Source organism: Heterocephalus glaber, unplaced genomic scaffold (assembly GCF_053883595.1).
Source record: "Heterocephalus glaber isolate CG9 unplaced genomic scaffold, H.glaber_assembly_v1.0 deba00001481, whole genome shotgun sequence".
Taxonomy (NCBI): Eukaryota; Metazoa; Chordata; class Mammalia; order Rodentia; family Bathyergidae; genus Heterocephalus; species Heterocephalus glaber.
The window spans coordinates 18,353,133-18,379,068 of NW_028258317.1; the positions used below are offsets into that span (position 1 = coordinate 18,353,133).

A 25,936-nucleotide genomic window follows, 5' to 3' on the forward strand; every position below is an offset into this window, starting at 1 on the left:
TGAAAGTTCCTTGCTATGAGACGGAAGAGGTGAAACAACTACTATTTTTCAATATAAGCCTTGTTTTTGAGACAGGGTCTTTGCCATGTTGTCCAGGCTGGTCTCAAACTCTGGACTAAAAGTGATCATCATGCCTCAGCCTCCCAAGTGTTAGAACTTGGGAGACACATGCCATAACACACATGGTAATATAAGCAGCCCCATACAGCTACTTGATTTTCTAAAAGTAAATTTATTTTTAAAACACAGAAGAGGACTTTGTATTAAAGTAACAGCAACACATGAAATGATGAACAGATATGAACTTTCAAAGCTAAAGGATTCTGCTGGGTGTGGTGGTGCATGTCAGTAATCCCAGCACTTGGGAGGCTGAGGCAGGAGGATCACCAGAGTTCAAGGCCAGCATGAACTACATAGTGAGTTCAAAGCCAGGGTAGACTACACAGCAAGACTCTGCTTCAAAAAAAAAAAAATCAATAAAGCTAAGGGAGTCTAAACTGTTTCTGGTGGTGCACACCTGTAATCCCAGCACTTCAAGGCTGAGGAGGAGGATCACCAAATTTGAGGCCAAGTTGGGCAGCACAGTGAGTTTGAGGCCAGCCTGGACTATACCAGTGTCTCAAAACAAAGCAGGGATTCTATATGTCAAAAAGAATTTTATAATGCAAATTTAAAAGCAAATTGGTGCCAGTCTTTGTTTACTGTCCATAGTAAATTCAGAATTTAGGAGTATAAAAGAAAGGCAGAAAGTTACTTCTCCTGAGGTAAGTGAAAGAGAAAGGAGAAACAGACCCCAGTGGCAGAGCACAGCAAGGATCCTATTGGGCTGAAAGGCAGCAGGAAAAAACACTGGCTAAATCAAACAGATCTAGCTTGGATTCACACACAATAAGGACACATTGCAGCTGGGCATGATGATACACACTTGCAAACCCAGCACTCTGGGAGGCTGAGGCAGGAGGATCACAATTTGAATCCAGCCTAGGCAACTTAGTAAGACCCTGTCTAACAATAAAAAATTTTAAAAGGACTGGAGATGTAGCTCAGTGCAAAAGCCGTGGGTTCAATCCCAGTACCTCAAAAAATAAAATTCAATACTGTTTTTCTCATGATGATCCCCAACGGTTTCTCAACTTCTAGGGGTAGTTTACACAAACAAGCATGAAAACAAAATCTGAAGACTGAGGCCAAACATAGCATCTAAAATAGTAGCAAGAACCCAAATCCAGGAACACTTCACATGTGAAGGGTGTCCACAGCTCAGATGACTGCCACCACCACTGCCTTAGGCATTATTATTTTAGAAAGAAGAAAAAGTTCTCGCTGGGGCCTTGAGACTCATGCTATAAAGGGCCAGAATGGGAACCAGGCTTTGCTCCCTCAGAATGGGGCCATGACCCTTAAAGCAACAATACAACTCCAGCTCTGTTTCTGTACGTTGAAAGTAACAAGTTCTCAAGCCAGCAACAAGCAGGCCCCTTCTGATCCTGAGACAAATGGGCCAGAAAGAAACTACAATCACTCTGTTCAAAGAATGACAAGTGTTCTGGTTTAGAAATAACTCTATTAGCTCACTGGCTAACGTGCTCTCCAAATGCTTAACCTAACTTTAAATAGGGGTGGTGGTAAAGGATCCTTTATCTAAAGCATTTAATAAATCACAAAAAGGAGTATAGTGCTGACCAAGCCCAACAACTGACCAGGAGAAATTAGAATGAAGCCTACTCCAAGGAAATAATACTGATGTTGTGCATTCATCAAATTCATCCAGGCCAAGGTTCAGGCCCCACGGCTGACAATGGAAGCACAAATACAAACAACCCTTACCAAGGGTGCTCCTGCTGGGATCTTGCACTGGTTGGAAACCAGGCTTAGGTTTCATCTTTCAACTGGTCAATAACAGCCTTGTTATGATTTCTGAAAGATATTGCACTAATACAATTAGGCCCCTTTCTGGCTCTAAATAGTCTGTTGATGTACTGTTATTTTTTGGTACTGGAAATCAAACTCAGGACCTTGCGCTTACCAAGCAGCCATGGCACCAATGAGCTACCTCCCTGGCCCTGTACACTTTATTTCTATTTTTTTTTTTTTTTTGGTACCGGGGATCGAACCTGTATGCTTTAAAAAATATATATATGAGCTCACATAGCAAAAAGTTGTTGGGCTTCTACAACTTCTATTCTAGAATGCAATAATACAGTGCTGTGTACCACTTTGTGAAAAATAAAGGAACCTTGCTGCATCTGCAGTGTTTTTGTGTGGCCAAATCAGATTATCTTCAGAATGATATGTTAAAAATTTTTTAATCAATCCATCCTTCCACATTAAATCTCAGTTCCCAAGAACATACAGCCTTTCCTCCCTTCCTCTGAAAACTACAGTTTTTATGGGGGGTGGGGGGTTAACAGGATTAACTACAGATTAGTAAATGACAGATTTCCACCTTATGCTTGAAATTTCAATAGAATTATCTACCAGTTACTAAGGAACCACTGAGTCTGAGGAAATGTAATGCCAAGTTTGCCAAACTATGATCAAATGAACCAATACTCAGGGTACAATAAGATAAGAATAAGAAAGGTGGGAAAGGGTACAATGAGCACTGTGCAACTTTAAAAATGAAGAAAGAGGGGCTGGGGATTTAGCTCAGTGGTTCTGCTGCCTGCCCTGCAGGTGCAAGGTCCCGAGTTCGATCCCCAGTACCAAAAAAAAGTAAAAATGAAGAAAAGTAGACATGGTGGCCCTTGCCTGTAATCCCAGCTATTCATTCAAGAGGTTGAGGCAGGACAATCCCAAGTTCAAAGCCAGCCTGTGCAACTTAGCACAACCCTGTTTCAAAATACATAAAAATTTTTTTAAAGGGTCAGAGATGTAGCTCAGCACTCCCTGGGTTCCATCCCCAGCAAAAACAAACAAAATAAGAAACCATTTTTTAAAAACACCATTATTACCATGAACACCGTTGTAATGGATTTGCCACCTGAACAAGTGTTAAGAAAATCACCACTATGGGCCGGGGATTTAGCTCAGTGGTTCTGGCGCCTGCCTCGCAAGCGCAAGGTCCCGAGTTCGATCCCCAGTACCAAAAAAAAAAAAAAAAAAAAAAGAAAATCACCACTAAACCAAAGCCAAAATGGAGAAGGAAAACACTCATGTGAACATTACTAGCCCAGTGTGGTAGTGTACGCCTATAATCCCAGCACTCAGGAGGCTGAGGCCGAAGGCTGGAGATGGAAGCCAGCCTGGGCTACAGAGTAGGCTCAATGTCAACTTGAACTACACGGCAGAAACCTGTTAAAAAATTTTTTCTGTCATCACTGTATACATATATTTGGGCAAGTCCACCACTACTGCCCATCTCATCTATAAATGTGGTGGGACTAACAAAAGAACTACTAAGATCCAGGCAATGGTGGTGCACACCTGTGATCCCAGCACTCGGAAGGCTGAGGCAGAAAAACTGCTGCAAGTTTGAGGCCAACCTGGACTACATAGTGAATACTAGGCCAGCCCAGACTACATAGTAAAACCTAGTCTCAGAAAACAAAACAAAAAAGAGACAAAAGAACCACTGAAAATTTTGACGAAGAGGCTGCTGAGAAAGGCTCCTTGAAGTAAACATGGGTTGTTAGGAAGGATGATACATACCTACAATCCAGGTATGGGGAGGCTGAGGCAGAAGGATTATGACTTCAAGACCAAGCTGGGCAATTGAGCAAGATCCTGTCTCAAAATAATAATAAAAAGTGGACAGAGATGTAGCTCAGTGGCAAAGCACTTGCCTAGCAAGCTGGAGGTCCTGAGTTCAATCCCTAGTACCTGCTCCACCAAAAAGTTTGAACTGAAAGTTGAGTATGAGAGTGGTATCACCACTGATACCACCCTGAAGAATCTTGAGACCAGCTGTATTATGTGACTGTCACTGACGCCCTACAACACACAGGCTTTATAAGAAACATGGTTATAGCGCTGTCCCAATTGTTGCTTCTAGTGTTGTGTTGAAACCAGTATCTCCAAGAATTAAAAAAAAGAAAGAAAAGCAACCAGGCATGGTGGCACATGTGGATCACCGAGAGATAGAGGCCAGCCTGGGCTACATAGTAAGTTCAAGCCAACCACATAGCAAGACCCCATCTCAATTAATCAAAGATTGGAGGTGTAGCTGGGAACTCCCTGGGTTCAATCTCTGGTACTGTACCACAAACACACACACGCACACATGCACACACGCACACACAGGAGAGGAGAGGAGGAAGAGGAATAATAATAATAGAAAAAATTTAAAAGGTACAAAAAAAGCCATAAAAAATTACAATACATGGCAGCACAGAAAAGAACAAAGTGAAAACACCATTCATAAGATTTGTATCACATCTTAACTCTGCAAAGGAAAAGATCCAAAAGATGTAGGGAGGAATAAGCAAACATTAACCAAGTTCAGGCTGAGGGTGTAGCTCTGTGGCAAAATCCCTACCTAGATGCTCAATCCCCAACAATGAAAACAAAACAAAAATTAATCAGGCCAGTTTCAAAACTAATAATCTTGGTCCTCAGGTAAATAACTAGAATTACAAATAGTTACATAACCAAGTCCATTTTGCCCTCAGCCTTGAAAAGAAGAATGTGAGGAAAGCAAGCGCTGGGTAGAATGTAGAAATCTTTGGAACTTTTACTTAGGGTGACAATTTAAAAGACTTACTGTGGGACCTGCATTTGAAGGTGATGATTCTTCTGTGCACAGAGACAAAACAGACAGGGAAGGCATGTGGGATGTTGTCAGAGTTGGCACCTCTGTGCCACTATCCAAGTTCAAAGCTGAAAGCCCAAGAGTATGGTCCCCATTGATCTCACTGGCACTGCTTTGGGTAGAAGGCTTTAGGGAATTTCGGAACGTGCCACTGCGGAGGCAGGATGTGCTATGGAAAGTGCTCGCCAGCTTGACTGTCTTCTGACTGCTGTCATCAGAGTCAAGTTTGGGAAAGGACAGAGATTTGATATTGCTTACTATAGGGATAGGAGGAAGGGACACTTTGGAAGACAGCGACATCTTTTCACAGTTGCCTAACTGTGGTAAAGTTATAAAGCCATTGGGTTTATGAAGAGGCTTGAAATCCAGGGTTGCCCGTTCCAAGGACGCCAAGACCTCCTCATCCTGTAACACAGACCCAGAGCTGCCTCTGGGCAAGTTATTGTCCAATAACTGAGCCATAATGGGTCCAGTAGTTCCTACCAGAATGTTTCTCAGCTCCTCCTTCTCATCAATAGTTTTTAACTCCAGATTATCAAATGGGTCTTCTTCACATTCAAAGTCAGCGGGATTGAAATCGGCCTTTGTGTGGGGTGGGCTGAGAACTTTCTGTTTCATGGCACTACTGCTGACCCGAGTCGGAGTGAGGATGTTGTTGTGCTGTAAGCTAGCAAGGATAGGGTTAATAGGAGGTGGCATAGTGGCTGTACTGTGAGTCTTGGAGAAGCTCATTTTCCTATCACCCTCTGGGCCACTCTTAGAATTCACTTTAGCTTCTGCTTCCTCAGCCTTGCGCTCTGCTTCCTGCTGGACTTCTTGGATTTTCTTAACATCTTCAGCCCACTCAATGGTTTTCTTTTCCAAGGAGAAGTCATACTGCAAAGATACAGCAGAGAATGGAAGTATGAATCCAGAAGGCTGGCCTTCCCCAACCCAATTCACTCCTTCCTCACTTTTACAAAAGAGAAATTGTCCAGGCAGCAATTAGGGCATGTGCAACAATCCTCACTCAGGAAGACTGAGGCTTCCAAAGTCTTTATATGACTAAGCCAACTATGATCCAAGATTATTTCTAGAAATTAACTAGAGAGCTCCCACTTCCTCTAATCCTATATACTAGGTGAAATGGGCCTTGACACTTCCTTTGCCCCTCTCTCTTTGGGCCATCTTCCTCCCTAGAATTCTTTGAGGCTCACATAGTTTAGCTACTTCCTCTATATGAAGTTCTTCCCATGCTTTCTTCTAAAATCTTACAGCATTGGCTGAGCATGGTGGCGTACAACAGTAATCCCAGCACTCAGGAGGCTGAGGCAGGAGGATCACAAGGTCAAGGCCAGCCTGGGCCACACAGTAGTTCAAGGGCAGCGCCCAGGGTACATAGCAAGACCCTGTCTCAAAAAAATAAATAAGAATAAAAATAAAAATAATATTTAAATAAAATCTTACAGCATTTGTCTCTATTAGTCATCTGATCCCAGGCACATGCGACCACAGGTAGCTTTAATATGTAATCCCTAACATTTTCCGAACAGTATCACAAGCCTCTTGGGGGCAGCAACCCTATTATAAACATTCTTTGGATCTCTATTATCTAGCACTATGTCCTAAATACATCCCATGCCCAATAATGACAACCTTTAACATTTGAGAATGCTAAGAAGCACAAGGTATCACACATAATAAAATAAATGGGTGTACACATTTTTTTCATGTATTAACTCCTTAGATTTTCTCAACCGTTTAAAGTAATTCTTTTTATCCTTACTTTTCTGGGGCTATGCCCAAAAGTCATAAAGCTGCTATGTGGTAGAACGTGGCTTTGAACTCAAGACAGTCTGCCTACAGATTCTATGGTCATAAACCATATCAATTAGAGAATAATGAACAGGTTGTACTCAAAATGTTGGAAATCTAGACACGGAGCTAGGAATGTAGGCTAAGTGGTAGATTAAAAAAGGAAACAAAAGAAAAGAAATATAGATATACTTAGATTTTTACAGAGCAAACTGAACAAGTATTCATTTTATGGTTCCTTAATAATACCTTAAGTAGAGTTCAATTTACAAAACTTTTATTAACATATTTAAAAGAAATACAACTACTAGATAAAGCAAAACTCACACAGGACAGAAGAAAAAAAGTCTCTGCCATTAGCTCTAAAGCACTAGAGCTAAACAATGTCTGTATGCATGTTCAAGACTGGAGGATGTGGAGAACAGAAGAAAGAGGTCTAACATGTTGAGACAAGCAACCTAATGAAGAAATCCAACAAAAAGCTCGGCTATCCTCAAGCCTTTTTAGCTTCAAATAGCACAGAGGAAGCCTAGAAAGGCATCAAGATAATTTAAATCTCTGAGCCAGTTGCTGTGTCCTAAAAAGATACATGGGGGATTGCTGTGATTCCACCACTGATGGAATAGTGAGAAAACAGCACTGGGCAAAGACCGCTGCTTCCAACTGAGGGAAACCCATTTTTGGAACTAGTTACCTCCAATAAAAACTGCTATGACCAACTTACCACTACCTATAAACACCGGTCTCTGAAGTTTTACTTGAAGAACTGGAAATTTCTTTCCTTTTTTAGTAAATTTTTACTGAGTTTTTCTTTGTTTCTTTTTTTTTTCTTTTCTTTTTTTAGTGGTGGTGGAGACCAAACCCAAGGTGTTCCACCCTGAGCTTACCCCCTACTCTTTTTTTGAGACAGGGTCTAAGTCACTAAGTTGCCCAGGCTGACTTGTGATCCTCCTGCCTCAGCCTCCCAAGTGCTGCGATTAAAGGCATGTGCCACCATGCCCAGTTGAGCTTTTGTTTCTACTAAAGTAATGTAGAACACATGGAACCCTGAGAAAAACATACTGGGGAAAAAAGAAGCAGAAATATTAAACAGAATAATGTAGTTTGGGAGTACAGTAATAAATAACAGCATCAAGCATTCATGAAGTACCAGAAACCAGCATTAAGTATTATAAATGCATTCCAAGTCTTCCCTTACTCTGCAGTTTTTCAGGCGCCTGTAATCAGCCACAGACTAGATATAGTAAATGGAAAACTACAGAAATAAACAAATCATTAGTTTTAAATTATGTGCTGTTCTGAGTAGCTTGATGAAATCTGACACCTTGTTCCACTGAATTCTGCCTAGGATATTCATCATCCCTTTGTCCAGCATATCCACACTGTGTATGATACCCACCAAGTAGTCGCTTAATAATTATCCTGGTAATCAGCTGAACTGTTATAGTATTGCTGCACTTATACATAGAGTTAGATACTATCTGAGGTTCTGGGCATCCACTGGGGGTTGCCCAGGCTGGCTTTAAACTTAGGCTCAGGCAATCCTCCTGCCTCACTCTCCACAATAGCTGTGACTACAGAAGTGTGCCACCACACCCAGCAAAAATGATCATCTTATCTTTTGTTTCTGTTAATTTTTTTTCAACTTTTTTTGTGTTTGGCTAGAGAGCAAGACCCAACCCTACGGTTTTGTTTGTTTTTCAGTATAGGGGATCAAGGCAGGCCCTCACTACTGAGCTAAATCCCCGGCCCCTCTATGTGTTTTTAAATCATATTGTTATTAGCACTATACACAAATAGAGGTAATTTAATGGTTATTCATTGTTACCAATAAAAAAATCAGGCAAACAGAACAAGGAAAAACTTTATAAAGTAAATCCATATTTCTTCTGGGCCAATGAAATCTCCATTCACAAGAAGAGTATCAATTCATATTCAAAAATACCTAATGGGGGCACACACCATGTAATCCCAGCACTGGGGAGGCTGAGGCAGGAGGACTGCCATGAGTTTGAGGCCACCATGGGCCAGAATGAACTACATAGGAAGACCTTGTCTCACGAAAATTTTTTTAAAAACCTAAGTTGTTCATCATTATCAGTCATTAAGGAAATGCAAATCAAAACCACAATGAGGGCCGGAGTTTTAGTAGCCCAGTGGTTCTGTGGCCTGCCTTGAAAGCTCAAGGACCTGAGTTCGATCCCTGGTACCCCCCCCCAAAAAAAAACCACAATGAGAGACAATTTCACATCCATAAAAATGTATTAAATCAAAAAGACAAGGGATGGGATGTAGCTCAGTGGTAGAGCATTTTGCCTAGCATGCATAAGGTCCTGGGTTTAATCCTCAGCACTGGAGTTTAATCATCAGCACCAGAAGTCAGAGAAGACAGAAGTTCTCACAGGACCTAGTAATTCTACTCCTGTGCATATACCCAAAAGAAAATATATTACCACAAAACCCTGTATATAAATGTTCACAGCAGCATTACTCATAATACAGCAGTCAAAAAGGACCGGAGTTCGATCCTCAGCACCAAAAAAAAAAAAAGTAGAAACTAAAAAAATGCCCATGGATGGATATATAAAATGTGATATCCATATAAATTCAGCCAATGAAAATGAAGTACAGGGCCAGGGATTTAGCTCAGTAGTTTCGCCGCCTGCTGCGCAAGTGCAAGGACCTGAATTCAATCCCCGGTACCAAAAAAAAAAAAAAAAAAATGAAGTACTAAGACTTCACTTCACTAATATAAACAGATAAGCCCTTAAAATATTATGCAAAGTGAAACAAGCCAGTCACAAACGCTACATGAATACTGTTGGAATCATTTATATGATGATATAACCAGTAGAGACAGAAAGACTACTGGTGGCCAGGGCTGGGGGCAGGGGATGAGGGAATGACTGCTGGAGGTAACTGGGTTTCTTTTTAGGAAAATGAAAATGTTCTGGAATTAAACAGCAATGAGTTTACACAACTTTGAATATACTAAAAACCACTGAACTGTATACCTTAAAAAGATAAATTTCATGGCATGTGAATTATAAACCAATGAGACTATTTTTAGGCCACTGTGTTCTCTCTTGCATGGATGGCCTGCCCTCACGCTGTAGAGTGTACTTCTAATCTAATCTTACTTTTACTTACCCTAAACTTGCTCTGCAGAGTATGTTTCTTTTCCTACCTTTAATGAAACTTTGCTACCATTAAAAATATATATATTTTTAAATTCAAATAAAAAGTAACTGCAGGCATGTAGCTCAGTGGTAAAGCACTTGCCTAGCAGGCACAAGGTCCCAAACCAAACAAAACAAATAGAAAAAAAAAAACAAAACTGAACTTCTACACCATGATTATTCACAGCATACAGACTATGGAAGATAGAATACTTTTTAAAATAACTTGGAAATGCCTTAGTGAATCTCCCAGAAACAAGACTTCTTTTCCAGAAAGTTATGTTTTTTAAAAATCAAAGTTCTTAAGACACAGGAAGATGTATCTGAGTAATACATTGCATTTTTCTGATTTCCCATGGCAGTCTAAACCATAAGCACCTTTAAGACAGTGAGGCATATATGTTTATCCTCATTAACCAGCAGAGCATCTCTCAAAAGCAGGTAGTCAATAAATGTGTACTAAGGAAAGAAGCAACACACAGCTATTTGCTGCTTTCAAGAAGAAATTCAGTAATTTACCTAAACTGAGTTTTAAAGACGAGAGGGTTGAGAAAGAAACCGTTGAGGAAATAGCATTTAAACACAGTCTAAAAGAATAAGCAGATTTTAACAGACAGCTGTTAGTATAATGAGAAACAGAAAAATATTCTAGGTTAAGACAGTAGCTCATGGGGAAAAGCAGGGTATCATACAAGATAATTCAACAAACTACTGGTAACCTGGTTTGGAGGGAACAAGGAGGAGAGGAGCTAAAGTGTTCTGCCATAACCCTTATGCCCATACTTAATACAGTAATGCCTGAATCACTGAATATGTCTGAATAATCTTGAACAGGGATGTGACAATTTATAATTTTAAGAATATCATTCTAGAAACAATGTGGAAAATAGAAGGAAAATGCTATCAGCAAAAGGGTCAATTAAAAAGGCTACTTCAATAGCCCAGGTGAAAAATAAGGTAGGGCTGAAATAGAATGTGAGACATAGCAAAAGAAAAATATTATCTAACTTTAGGGACAGAGAAGATAATAAGAACATTTACAGAGAAAGAGAAAAGAGGTGAATAAGCAAGTTAGGTGGGCAATGGGGATTTGTTTTGTGCAAGGCAGAGAGCCCCAGAAATACACAATCCAACAGATCAAACAAAATCAGTGTATAAAACACATGTAAATGGCCATGTGCATGTGTGTGCACATATGTATGTGTGCATGTACGTAGCAGTGTGGGCCAGGTAATAACAAGAGCTATGAGAAATACACATAAGAGATGTAGAAGACCTTTTGCTATTTCACTATACATCAAATTCTTATTCTTTAATTTTTAAACGCACTAAACTTTAACTAAAAATCACCACTTACCTGTACTTCTCTGACAACCTGCAAACAATCAGGCAAGGAGAAGCCAATAGGTAGACCAACTTTAGCTGGTGTTTTGAATTTGTCTCCTATCTTAAATGGGACATCATCAAGGTAACTGAAAGTCCCTATAATCAAAAATAAAGTAAAAAATATCAGCAAAGAACTTTATTATTTGTTTTGCTATAATCTTATGACTATGGATACACATTAATTTATGCTATCCCTAAGACTAGAAGTTATAAAAAGTTCCTGTTCCAACCTCTTACCTTCTCCTGATCCTAGATCTCTGAGAAGGAAATCCAACTTCAGTCTACTTGATCTTACTGGAGCTTGTTTCAATTTTACTTAGTCTGTGTCAAAGTACTCACAAAAGCCTAAAAGGCCTCCCCATGACCCACAGTCTCTGCCCTCATCTCCTAAAGTCATATTCTGGCTCACTGCACTAAGATGGAGTCCTCTGTTCTCAATGATGACAGCTTCAACTGGCCACAAAAAGTCTGTACTGGCTGTTCCTTCTCTCTGGAATGCTCTTTCCTTAGCTATTCTCCTCACTCATTCTTTCACTTCCCTCAAGTCTTTGATCACACATTACCTTTTCAGTGAGGCTTACCTTGATACTTAAAATTAGTGCCCTACCCTCACTATAGTAAGTACTTACATCTTACCATCTAACTTTTCCTCATAAAACTTACCACCTTCTAATCATATTATATAACTGACTTTTTATTATATTTATTGTCTATCTTGCTTGGTGGAATGTTAAATTTAACTCTCCCTTATTAATGATGTAGTCTCAAAACCTATGCAGCATTACCTGGCACATATCAGGCATTGGAAAATACTACTGAGTCAATAATAGACTCCTCACAATGGAACCTCCTTTATTTGGAATTTGTTAGGTTTAGATTTTAATATAAAAGCTATTCCATTACATTCTAGAACCATGTGCAGGTTCTGATGTGGGCATGCTAGGAATCAAACCCATGGCCTTTCATATACAAAGCACAAACACTACCACTGTGCCCCACCCCCAGTGGAGAAATATTTCAGCAGCACAGCACTTAAAAGGGAAAAGGATAACCAGACAAGATCATGGGAATCTGCACAGAATTGTCAAGAAGACATAAGCTATCCACAACTAAACTGCTTTAATCCTTCAGTGGTTCTCTACCTATCATAACTGAACAACAGAGAAAGACCAGGAATGATAATTAATTTTAGTGTCACAGAAAAAGAGAGTGCCTGTTGTATATCACTCTTACTAGCTAGTACTATACTCCAAACTGGGCTAATTCTTTTCTGGACTAATCTAGAGAACTTACTGGCAGAACCATCATGGACAATAAAACACGGTTGATAAAATGAATTTTGCTTTTTCAGTGCTGGGCGTGGTGGTGCACACCTGCAATCCCAGCAATCGGAAGGCCAGGGAGGAAAGGCCAACCTGAATTACAGAGCGAGACCTTGTCTCAAAAAATAAAAATTAATTAATTAATTTTGCTTCTTCAGTATTAGCAGCTAGTAAAACAAAGCTTAAATATGGACCTCACACTACTACTATATTTTCTTGGATATTCATGAACAAAGAATACAGCAATTCCATGAAGACATCTTTTGTTCCAACGACTTTGCAGATCAAGACTTATCAAGTCAAAATTTGATATCTTCTCATTATTCCTATTTCCTAAGACAGATATTCTTCTGATACCCAAAATACTCCACCAAGAAGGCCCCTGCTCCTATGCTTAGGGGAAAGAAGCCTCTCTTTTCCATCTAATTTTTATCAAAAATTAAAACAAGTTGGGCATGGTGATGTATGCCTGTAATCCCAGCATTCTGGCAGGCTAAGGCAGGAGGATCGAAATCCAACCTAGGCAACTTAGTGACTTCTGAGACCTTGTCTCAAAATAGAAAATTTTAGGGCCAGGGATTTAGCTCAGTGGTGCTGCTGCCTGCCTCCAAAGTGCAAGGTCCCAAGTTCAAGTCCCAGTACCAAAAAAAAAAGAAAATTTCAAAAGGGGCTCGGGATATAACTCAGTGCAATGGCCCCGTGTTCAATCCTAATACCCTCCCCCGAAAAAAGAAAAAAATTGAACTCACTCATACAACTAGCAAATTAAATCCACAACTATGTTCAATTTAGTAATTTTCTGTGGCATAATCAAAATTATTAACACTCTAGGAAATTCTCTAAACGTGATCATTCTTCTATAGGTGCTGTTTTCTCAATTTGTACTGCCTATCATATCATACTTACATATTTATAGTTCCTTAAGAATAAACTCAAGAACAATTCCCTTTTCATTCTCAGATCACACAGTTCATATGACCACCTAAGGGCTGTTTAATGGTTTATTTCCTGGGGGGTGGGGGGGTGTGCTTCAGTGGCAGAGTACTCACCTAGCATGTACAAGACCCTGGACTGGAAGAAAAAGGAGGGAAGGATGAAGGCAGGAAGGGAGGGGGAGGAGGAGAGAAGAGGAAAGAAGTGGAAAGGAAAACAAAGTTTGCTTATTCTCTCCCAGGGACTCTAAGCAAAAATTTGAGAAATACTTCATATCCATATCTTCTAAATCAAGATAACATGTGGCAGATGAGAGTTGAATAAAGAACAAAGAAGATATAGTTTTACACTTTTATTCAACTGTCACCCCTCCCCATCTTACATCTGACTGATATATTTTTTAATTCAAAATAATTTACCAAAAATGACAGATATATTCATAAAGCGTTTTTTAAACACAGTAATAAACAAAACACATGCACATGTCTAAGATTCTAGATAAAGTCATAAAAATATACCAGGCAACCTACCACCACCAAAATAAAATATAGCAGGTACCATCACAGCTTGCCAACAAAACTGCTTTTGTAACACTGAAACCCTCTAGGCACTTATTAAAAAGATGAACAGCAAAGTGCTTTTTAATTTTAAAAATTTATCTGTTTTCTATGAGAATAGAAACGTTCCTGAAAGATTCTAATTTTTTTTAGGGCTCTGATAAACTGGAAACAAAGCTGGAATTTTAGCACTACCTAAGAATAACTAAAAACAGTTACAGTTTAAGTTAAAATTAAGTCTTTTGCCAGGCATGGTGGCACATGCCTAAAATCCCAGCACTTGGAAGACTGAGGCAGAAAGACTGCTGTAAATTCGAGGCCAGACTGGGCTACACAGTGAGTTCCTACTGAGACTCTGCCTAAAAAAAAAAAAAAAAAAAAAAAATGATTAATTTGGTTAAACTGGGTTATCTGTGTGACATATTAGGAAAAAATTTTATCCAAATAGCACTAATAAGCAGATATGATATATAAATACAAGAAAATCTGACTACAATAATACTAACTGTATTTGCTTAAAAGAACAGTTCTACTATACATTGGTGGCGGGAGTTGGATAGGAGTGAGGAGTAGAGTGGACTCCTACAAAGCAGCACTATGCTGGGGCCGGGGATTTTAGCTCAGCGGTTCTGCCGCCTGCCTCGAAAGCACAAGGTCCCGAGTTTGATCCCTGACACCAAAAAAAAAAAGAAGAATGTTCTTCAAGAAAGGTGTTTTGGTGAAGCGTAATTGCACACCTGTAACTCAGGAGCTATTCAAGAGGCTGAGGCAGGAAGATCACAAGTTCAAGGCTAGCCTGAGCCATTTAATGAGACCCTGTCTCAAAGTTTAAAAAATAACTAAATTTTAACAAACTGGGGATGTAGCTCAGTGGTAGAGTTCCTAAGTACCACCCCCCCCCCAAAAAATAAAACAAAGAAGCTCTGTTTCCTCACCTAACTTTCCAGTTAGGAAACTACTGCATCATGATTTACACTAACAGACTCATATTCTATATATTGAACTAGGTCTAGGCTTAGGGACAGATAAGATCAGAGAGACCACCTTTAAACACCTGCTGCTTCCCCTCATTCCCACCAATTACATACAGGGACTTGCTTTAAAAAGCAGTTTCTTTTATTAACAAAGCCAATCCCAAGGTGACCTTTTAAAGGCCTTAGTCCTTTTAAAAGCTTTCTTAACAGGGAAAGAACAATTGTGTGACTCCTAGGAGGAAGAGATATAGTATTTAAAAGAATAACTGGGGATGGAACTGAGTGGTAAAGCACTTGCCTATGGGCCGGGGATTTAGCTCAGTGGTTTCACCACCTGCTGTGCAGGCACAAGGACCAGAGTTCGATCCCCAGTACCAAAAAAAAAAAAAAAAAAAAAAAAAAGCACTAGCAAGCTCAAGTCCCTGGATTAAATCCCTAGTCCTGCAAAACAAAACTAAACAACAAAAAAAAGACATGAGAACAAAGTGAAAGAAACTTTTTTGAATAATAAAGACCACCATAAGTAACATTAATAATAATCTTGTGAGAATTACAGAAAATATTTTTCCAATTTTTTTTTTTTGTAGCTCTGAGGATAGAAACCTGAACTTTGTACATGCTAGGTAAACATTCTACCTCTGAGCTACATCCTCCATAGGTTAGCCAGGCTGGCCTTGAACTCCAGATCCTGCCTCAGCCTCCCATATACCTGAGATTATGGGCATGTGCCACCACACCAGGCTAGAAAGCATCCATTTTTACCCATTATATCAGAATATCTACTTAAAAATATCAGGTTCTTTGTTTTCTCAATATATTTTATTTTTAAACAAATTCAAAAAACTTATAATCACATGTCCCATATACCTCAGCAATATAGCTAAACAGTTTTCTGACTTACCCCTCAAAGATCTTTTAGACTTAGTTATTACTGAATATCTTAAATGTTCTTCCTTAGAACATTTAAACTTATTTTCTTATTCTGAGCTTATTTTCCTAAATTCAGATTCAAAAAATAAAGTAGATGTCTGATGACTGTGGCAGTGGGAATTACCTAAAGCCAGGTCTCTGAACATCATTTTGCATCACACCATAGTACACAAGACTGAGCTGAACGTGTAACGGTTTGGGATAAATACTGAGACTTTGTTCTGTTTTATTTCTTTCTAAATTGCTGATATGCTTATGATCCTGTGCCTTGCCTGTTTTTCTGAAAATATGTACTGTACAATTCAAGGTTGAGGGGCCAGGGGGAGAAATTTCTAATAAAAGGGAGCAATTAGATTACGTTTACTTCAGATTTTATTCTAAAAAGATTCAAAGCTAGGTTTTTTTGGATTTTTTTTTTTTTTTTGTACTAGGGATCAAACTCAGAACCTTGCACTTGCACGGCAGGTGTGGCATCACTGAGCTAAATCCCCAGCCCCAAATCTAGGTTTTTGAAAAAAGTCTAAGCCCAAACTTAAACTTAAGTGGAAAACTGTAATTCTTTCATTTTCACTATCTTAAAACCATAACCTAGATAACTTATAAAATTACATAAATGCCTGCTCTAATATGTGAAGTCACAAGAAAAGTGTTACATCCTAACAATAAAACAAGCTAAATTAACCTTTTTTAAAAATCAGCCTTTTAATATACAATGGCATCCAATTAAAAAATTATTAAGACAAAGAATCAAGAAAATGTGATCCATGATCAAGAGAAACCAGTCATTATACCAAACCCTAGGACAACGAAGATATCCTAAGTATCAGACAAAGAGCTTTAAGACAACTAAACGTTTTTAAATCTTATGGAAAAGACAATCATATGTAAACAGATGGGGAATTTTAGCAGAGATGGAAATACAGAGACAAATGGAAATGTTAGAAGTTAAAAAATGCATTATCGGCAAAGAAAAAAGTTAATGGCTCATAAACCAAGCTATACCAATCAGAAGACAAGATTCGATTCAACAGAGGAAAGACTTAAAGAGAACTTGAAGTTAGGTCAAAAGAAATTAACTAAACTGAAACACAAAGTAAAAACCAAAAAAGGGACAGACTGTTAAAGATATATCTGGAGCAATACCAAACAGCCTAATGCACGTGTGATAAAAGTTTTGAAAGAATAGAGGCAGAATGTAGCAGGAGAAATATAAGAAGAGGTAAGGACCAAAATTTTTCCAAAGAGATAAGAGACATCAACTCACAGATTCAACAAGTCTTGGTAAACCCAAACAGGATTAGATATACAGAAAATCAAACTAAGGAATGTTGAAAAAAGATAAAGAGAAAATTTTGGATGCAGACAGAGGGAAGAGGGATGACATAGGATGATTAGAAATGATGAGGGACAGGTATTTAGCTCAGTGGTGCCTCACCTGCCTAGCAAGTGCAATGTCCTGAGTTTGATCCCCAGAACCAAAGGAAAAAAAAAAAAAAAGAAATGATGCTAACCTCGCTACATTAAACTATAAAGCAATTACAGATTATCTTTTTAAAATAATCTAAAACAAAATCCCTTTTCTATCACTCAACTGGAAAAGTATTTTCATTGTCTAATAGAAAGTAAAACAAGGGCAAAATGAATCTCTCTAGAAATTAGCTAACTGGATATAAACCAGCAGTTTGGCCTTTTGCCTTTAAAAGGAAAGAAGGAGGGCTGGGGATTTAGCTCAGTGATTTCACCGCCTGCCTCGCAAGCACAAGGACCAACCAAAAAAGAAAAAAAGGAGTTGGAAGAAGTGTCATATAAGGCTAAAAAGTTTCAAGTTATGCTCAATGAAAAATTCTAGGTATATATTATACAACACAGTGCTTGCAGCTAACACTATTTATAACTTAAAATTGGTAAAAAGATAAATTTTAAGTGTTTTTTGGCCAACACACACATACATACACACACACACTTGGCCCTCAGTATCCATAAGGTTTCTCATTCATAGATTCAATCAACCCCAGATCAAAAATATAGGGGAGGTAATCTGTAGTAAACATATACACTGTCTTTTTCATTATGTTCTAAACAATACAGTATACCATTTATACATGTACATTTTATTAAATATCATAAGTACTATAATCCATAGATGATTTAAAGATATGCATAGGTTGTATCCAAATACTATGTCATTTTATATAATCATCCACAGATGTTAGTATCCTCAGGAGTCCTGGAACCTATCTCTGGTGGATACAAAGGATTACTATAATAATAAAGGAAAGCATGAGGAAACTTTGGGGGGGTGATTATCCCCAAACTATCAAAATTAATAATATGTATAGCTATGGCTGGGGATTCAGCTCAGTGGGGCCACCATCTGCCTCGAAAGCACAAGGTCCTGAGTTTGATCCCCAGTACCACAAAAATAATAATAATAATAATAATAATAATAATATGTATAGCTATTTTCTATGTCAAGCATACCTCAGACAAAGCAGATTAAAAAGACAGTTGGACTTTATTTTTATTAGGTCCTATTATAGAGATCTTTTTTTTTTTTTGGTACCAGGGATTGAACTTGGGACCTCGTGCTTAGGAGGCAGGCGGGAGAACCAGTGAGCTAAATCCTCGGCCCTATAGAGATCTGTATCTTCCCTAATTTAGAACATCAACACATTTTTCCAGATATTAAGAGCAATTTATACCAAACATAGTCGCACTCACCTGTAATCCCAGCACTCTGGGAATCCTGAGGCAAGAGGGTTGCAAGTTCAAGCCCAGTCTGGGCAATTTAGCAACTTAACAAAACCCTGTATCCAAATAAAAAATTTAAAAAGGGCTGGGGATGCTGCTCAGTGTAAAGGCCCTGGGTTCGAGCCCCAGTGTCACCAAAATAAAAGGGTAATCTATTTGTTGGTGAAATATTTTAAATCCTTTAAAAATCACTTCTGGAAAATAACCTTTTTTTAGACAAAAACAAGTAAAAAATTTAAAAATATTGCCATTTTAAAGAGCCAAGGGCTGGGGATTTAGCTCAGTGGTTTCACTGACGCAAGCACAAGGACCCAAGTTCAATCCCCGGTACCAGAGGAAAAAAAAAAAAAAAGAGCCAGACCTCCAAGAAAATCCTAATGTAAATCAAGAGTTATTATAGTTTATATAATACATGCACAATATTCCTATAAGTCTTTGAAAAATAACTATTTGTATCCTTTATTATTTAGGGATAAGTAGTTATTAACATTAGAAGATGTTCAGTTGAAAGAAGCAACTTGAAGGTAAATCAAATGCTAGTCATAAGACAGAACAATACAAGACTTACTCCAAATATTTAAACCAAAGAAAAGCCATTTTAATCCAGTCATAAAGGCACTCATTACCTCCCTAATAACACCCTAAGTGTGGCAGAAAATTACACCCCCACCCACTAAACCTCCATTCGACCACCCAGGTAATAATTGACTGGGGAAATTGAGTCACAGGTTCATTAGCTAGACTATGTTATCAGATTTCCTTAACAAAAACATTCAAAAATTCTAAGATGCTAGCCACTTAAAACTGAAAGATCACGTGGTATATATCGCAATAACAAGTGGTCATTTTTGGCCTGTGTATTCTACACAAGAAAACCAAGACAAGTTTTTTAACAGAAGGATAAAAATGAAACAGTCACAGAAAAAAACCTTGAGGAAAGAGTAGGTACTCTCATAAAGAGTAGTAGCCTTAGTTTGCTGGCTGTCTAATTTCAGCCTTGTAAAATCATTCTGAACTTGAGTTCCTGAACTCAAGGGCCTATAAGATTGCCTATAAAATATTTCCCCACTTATTTCCTTTAATTTCTATTCCTTAAACTACCCAATATTTAAAAATAAATTCTTTAAAAACCCAACTACAGTCACTGAAATTAAAATAAGAGCTCACAAAACAAAAAAATAAAAATAAAGTAAAATAAGAGCTCAGCATATGGATGCCTATTAAAGCAGAGCAACCTAGGAGAAAAAGAGAAAACCTTTCTCCCAAATTCTACTGCATTTAAACTACGACATTTTGGTTCAGAATTGTTTACCTGCAACACAGGTTCAATGTATTTTTACTCCTATCAACAAAAAGTTTCCATCTGAGAGTGGTAGCATAAGCCTGTAATCCCAGTACTCTGGGAGCTGAAGCAGGAAGACTCCAAGTCTGAGACTAGCCCAGGCAAATTAGTAATTTAGCAAGGCCCTATCTCCAAATACAAAATGGGCTGGGGATGTAGCTCAGTGGGAAGGTCCTAGGTTCAATCCCCCAGTATCAGAAGAAAAGAGAAAAGGAATAAAAATGAGTTCCCATAGAGAGGCTTTTGAAGTAAGATTGTAAATTGAGAATTTTTATTCCTGATCATTCTCTCCATAGGTCTTTTGTCTGCCTTTCACTCTGTTCTCTTTTTCCCTTGAAAAATCAGATTTACCCCTCTACCACTATTTGAATACTGAAAGAGCCAGTATTGATTCTTAACTGGAGATAGGGAAAATATGATGCCTGACCTGCTAGAATGCTAATTCCAGAGTTTAAGTGACTTAACTCCAAAACAATTTAACAAAACATATGCGAGTTATATATGTTAGTATATGTATTATAACAATTCAGAATGTTAAAGCTGTTGCATAAAATATATAAGCAAGTTAAAACCACAGTGACTGCTGCACCATTCTGACTCAGTTGAGGGACACTTTCATGCACCCACTTATTTATAGCTCAGAAAAGCACACCAACATACATTGCCAGGCAGTCTAATAAATCATTCTTAGTGATGCAACACAATTTTTAAAGTGAAAGATCAACTTTAAAACTATTTGTATTGTTGGGATATTCCTGGTGCATAATTCTTATCTTTTGCTATAGGAAAAGATGGTCTAATTTTAACCTCTTAGGCACCTCAATTCTCCCCAAATGCAGATAATAAACTTTTACTATTTTATTCCACTTGGCAGGTCATATCTTAAGAAACAATGATAGAGGAAATATTAGTTTCAGGTGTAAAATTATAATTTCTACTATTGATACCCCTAATATTTATCTCATAATAAATTACTTCCTATTATGGGAGGGACGAGAAGAGTAAACCAAAACATAAACCACTAAGGGTTAGAATTTTTCTTACACACAGATGGAAAAGAGCTATGACTTCGAAATAAAAACAGAATTTGTCACTTCTGTTGTGGAACATTTGAGAACTTATACCAGAAGAAAATTCAATAAATGTGGGAGTTCTTTTTGTCTCACTGCAAAAAACAAGAAAAAGAAAAAAAAAAACAAATTCTAACCACTTCAAAATACTACTGAAGAACAACAAAAATAAGCAGGCCCCTTATCTCTAGAAACTTCAATTAACATGACAAGAGAGCCTCTAAAATATACTACCAATCTAAAGAAATACTTTATAGAGTTATCTGAAGACCCTGGGATGTATGCATATGCTACATATAATACAACTTCATTTTTCTCAAATTGTTCACTTAAAGACACAAAAAAAGGGGTACTTAAAATTATGCTATGTAGGGGCCGGGGATTTAGCTCAGTGGTTTCGTTGCCTGCTGCGCAAGCACAAGGACCCAAGTTCGATCCTTGGTACCCAAAAAAAAAAAAAAAATTATGCTATGTGATTTCAAATTCTCTGATCAAATTATAACTTAAACCATGATATTTAATAGTCCACTTACCATGAAAATCTGCACCCAACTTTTTAGAAGCCATTTAGAACCTGAAAAACAAAGAAATGTATCTTAGCACAAGATGCCTTGACAGAATATAAACAAAATAAGAAATCAGAGTCCAAAGTTTCACATCTGATATAGTCCTCACTTCTCACTCCCAATTCCCCAAAAAAAGAAGGCACAGAGGAGAAATAAGTTTTTTAAAGAAAACAAATATTTCTTCAACCTACATGTTCTGAATTAAAGTTAGAGTAATAGCATACTAGCCACTGACCAATTTACATGCTCTCTACCAAAAGGAAAAAATTACTGAGTATATATATCTTCCTATTATAAATAACAAATGCATCCATGAGTAAGAAAAAGATCTCATTTTATTCAGTTAACCAAATACAAATAAGACCATTAACTGGCCATTAACTATTAAAAAAATGAAATTTCTTTTTTTTTTTTTTTTTTGAGACAAGGTCTCACTATATAGTGCAGGATGGCCTTAACCTCCACTATGTAGCCCAGGCTGGCCTTGAACTCATATTGATCCTCCTGCCTCAGCCTTGAAATTTCTGAAATGGGGAATGAACAATATATAAACTTTTGAACCATTTTACTTTTGGATAAAATTCAAAAAAGTGAAAGAAAACCCCATAAAACCACACATCTAGTTTAACATTATCTTTGCACTTTCAGTCTCTATATAAATAGGCATGAAGTCCTTTCCTGCACACATAATACACACCCTGCAAACTAAATGTTTATTTCCCTTGATATAAGGTCTGCACCTTTCATTCACCTAAAACATAAGGAAAAAAGATTAACTACATATGAATTTACACTATGGAATCTATTAGCCTGCATTACAATAAATTATATGTCATCATACTGAAAAGGATTTTTCTAGTATAATTTAAAAAATTATATGTACCCATCTTGTGACAAAACATTCAAAACAGAATTAATGAAGATGGAAGTATAGCTCAGAGATAGAGTGTGTTACTAGCATTCGAGAAGCCTTGCATTCAATATGGGGTGAAGGAAGCTACAACATCTACATAGGATCCAGAAATTAACAAGCTAACTTCAATTTACACAGAAAGGCAAAGAAAACAAAACAGTCAAAACAGTTCAGAAAAAAAAAAGTTGGAGAGTTTACCACCTAATTTTAATTATTTAATATTAAATTACAGAAATTAAAGCTAGGCTAGGGATTTAGCTCAGTGGTTCCAGCGCCTCCCTTGCAAGCGCAAGGTCCTGAGTTTGATCCTCGGTAACAAAAAAATATGTACCGCCTGCCTCACAAATGTGAGGTCCTGAGTTCAATCCCTGGTACCAAAAAAAAAAACAAAAGAAAGAAATTAAGTGTGGCAATGGCATATAGATCAATAATAGATAATAGAACCTATAAATAGAACAAAGTCCAGAAATAGACTCATATATAGCCAACTGATTTTCAATAAAAATTCATTAGCAATTCAAAGAGGAATGGATAGTCTTTACAACAAACTATGCCATACATTCATGAAAGAACCAAACATCTAAAAGCTAACTCAGGGAGATGGGAGGATTATGGCTTAGAAATTAGTTTCTTTTGGGGGTGATGAAAATGTTCTAAAACACGAGTATGGTGAAGTCTGCACCTCTGTGAATATACTAAAAGCTACTACACCGTATGTGACGTGCTCAAAAAGCACAGAGGATGTTTATTTTTAAAAATGTATATTAGGGCCGGGGATTTAACTCAGTGGTTCCGCCGCCTGCTGTGCAAGAGCAAGGACCCAAGTTCAATCCCCAGTACCAAAAAAAAAAAAGCTGGGCATGATGGCATATCCCTGTAATCCCAGCGCTCAGAAGGCAGAGGCAGGAGGATCACAGTCAGGTCAAGGCCAGCCTGGGCTACACAGTGAGTTCAGGATCAGCCTGAACTACAGATAGAGACCCTGTCTCAAAAAAAAAAAGTAGGGCCGGGGATTTAGCTCAATGGTGCCGCCACCTGCCTCGCAAGCACAAGGTCCTGAGTTCGATCCCCAGTAACAAAAAGTAAAAAATACCCCCCCCCCAAAAAAAGTGTATTACAGTAACTACATTGCCATTAATCCCCCTCAAACTATGCACCCTTGCTTTGAACATACCTATCTCATTGTTCTGGTCACTTTCTGAAACAGTTCTGAAAGTTCTGTTTCTAGTTGTGTTGTCATGGCGGCCTCCATGTCCTGAACTGATTCAAAACATTTATCTTTCTTAGTCATTTTGACTTTGAGGAAGGGCCAGAGGTTGTATGGTGCCAGACCTAGTGAATAAGGTGGATGAGGACACATTGTAATGTTTTTACAGGTCTGTTTTTTGGTTGGATGGCACACAGCTGCAGCATTTACCCCATTTTTGATCAACTCATAAAGACATGAAAGAGAGGGCCAGGGATTTAGCTCAGTGGTTTCGCTGCCTGCTGCGCAAGCACAAGGATCTGAGTTCGATCCCCAGTACCAAAAAAAAAAAAAAAGACATGAAAGAGAACTTCCAGAACTGCCTTAGAAAGTGGCAAAAACAATGGGATAACCAAGAAACACCATTTTCTGGAACATTAACGGCAATATATCTTTTAGAGAAAAAAAAGAACAAAGACCAGTTCAGAATTCTTATTTTTAAGTGCAAGGCCCTGAAATTCAATCCCCAGTACTGGAAAAACAAAACAAAACAAAAACCCTCCACATATGTCCAGGTTATTGACTTCAAAGAAGTGTAATAGGTATTTTACTTTATTAATAACACAAGGTATTATCTATGATGAAGAGCTAACAGGTATGAATTGCCCAAATATATAATATCACCACTCACAAAACAAAAACTATAAGAAATAAGAACTAGGCAAAAATACAAATAAGGTAGGTATCATTTACATTATGTCAAAAGTTGTTGAAAGCACATCTTTTGAAATACCCATAGAACACTTTATAAAACTTGTTTAAATATACCATAAAGAAAACCACAATAAATTTCCAAAATCAGAAGTAGCACAGTTTTAAAAACAAAAGTAAATAAATGTCAAAATACAAATGGTACCAATAATTCATTTCTTCTTTGTTGTGGTGCTGGGGATCCAACCCAGGAATCACACATACTAGGCAAGCACTTTACTGCTGTGCTACATCCTCACCCTGCATGTACCTGAATTTTTTTTTTTTTTTTGGTACTGGGTATTGAACTCGGGACCTTGCACTTGCCAGGCAGGTGCCAGAACCACTGAGCTAAATCCCCAGCCCAATGTACCTGAATTTTTAAACTCTTATAGAACTCATGGATTAAAGAAGCCAATATAAAACTTTGAAAGATGATGACAATGAGGGCCAAGGACGTAGCTCAGTAGGGCCGCACCTGCCTGACAAGGGCAAGGTACTGAGTTGAATCCCTGGTACCAATAAATAAATAAATAAATAGATAAATAAATAAATAAATAAATAAATAAATAAATAAATAAGATAAGATAATGACAACGAAAACATTTCACTTGAGAAGCTACAACAAACAGCCAAAACAGTTGAAAGGAAAATTCACAGCACACATCCAGAAACTTTGAATAAAAATAAATAAAATACAAGAATAGAAATATGTAGTAGGGCCAGGCATGGTGGTGCACACATGTAATCTCAGCACTCAGGAGGCTGAGGCAGGAGGAGCAACCATAAGTTCAAGGCCAGCCAGGGCTACACAGTGAGTTCAAGGTCAGCCTGAGCTACACAGAAAAACCCTGTTTCAAAAAACAAAAAAAAGAAAGAAAGAAGAGAAAGAAAGAGATATGTAGTATAGATACAGGCAGAAAATAATTAAAAATTTTAAAAACAGGTCTACTAATAAAAAATTCGAGACAGGCATGGTGGTAGTACATTTCTGTAAACTCTGGGAAGCTAAAGCATAAGGATCACAAGTACAAGACCCGCCTGGGCAACCTGACAACTTAGCAAGACTCTGTCTCAAAATTTAAAAAAAAAGGGCGGGGGCTGGGGGTTGAGGTAGGGAGCTGGAGAAATAGCTCAGTGTGAAGGTTCTGGGTTTAACCCCCAGTAACATAAATAAATAAGATACAGCATTTAAAAGTGGAACAGGGCCAGGGATTCAGCTCAGTGGTTTTGCAAGAGCAAGGACCCAAGTTCGATCAACGGTACCAAAAAAAAAAAAAAAAAAGTCAAGCTATAATGGATAAGCTTTCTCACTACCTCAATTATACTTAACTTTCAAATGCGGTTTTAATTAAGTTATTAATCATAAGGTATACTTAAGACCAAAAAAAGCAATACAAAATCATTTCACATAATTTATAAAAATTTATATGTAATTTAGTAAAAATTGATTATAGTTGAACTCACTAAAATTTAAAAAGTGACAAATAGTACATACAAAGATAATACAGGATTGTGAAAGCAAATTATTGA

General features: G+C 37.8%; 1 protein-coding gene across 7 annotated transcripts in view; it reads right to left on the reverse strand.

Moving 5' to 3' along the window:
- Window positions 1-25,936, reverse strand: part of Ubap1 (ubiquitin associated protein 1) — a 55,335-nt gene that overhangs the window by 8,634 nt on the left and 20,765 nt on the right. For 3 of the 7 annotated variants that reach the window (XM_004838412.4, XM_021252974.2, XM_087183757.1), the window contains 3 exons: window positions 21,522-21,562; window positions 11,081-11,205; window positions 4,703-5,626 (listed from right to left, as the gene is read on the reverse strand). In XM_004838412.4, coding sequence (XP_004838469.1) covers window positions 4,703-5,626; window positions 11,081-11,205; window positions 21,522-21,555 — 1,083 coding nt within the window. In that variant the 5' untranslated portion in view covers window positions 21,556-21,562. Of the gene's footprint in view, window positions 1-4,702; window positions 5,627-11,080; window positions 11,206-13,480; window positions 13,503-21,521; window positions 21,563-23,641; window positions 23,800-25,936 lie in introns of those variants that run through there. The other 4 variants (XM_087183761.1, XM_087183760.1, XM_087183758.1 and 1 more) reach the window with 3 other exon arrangements.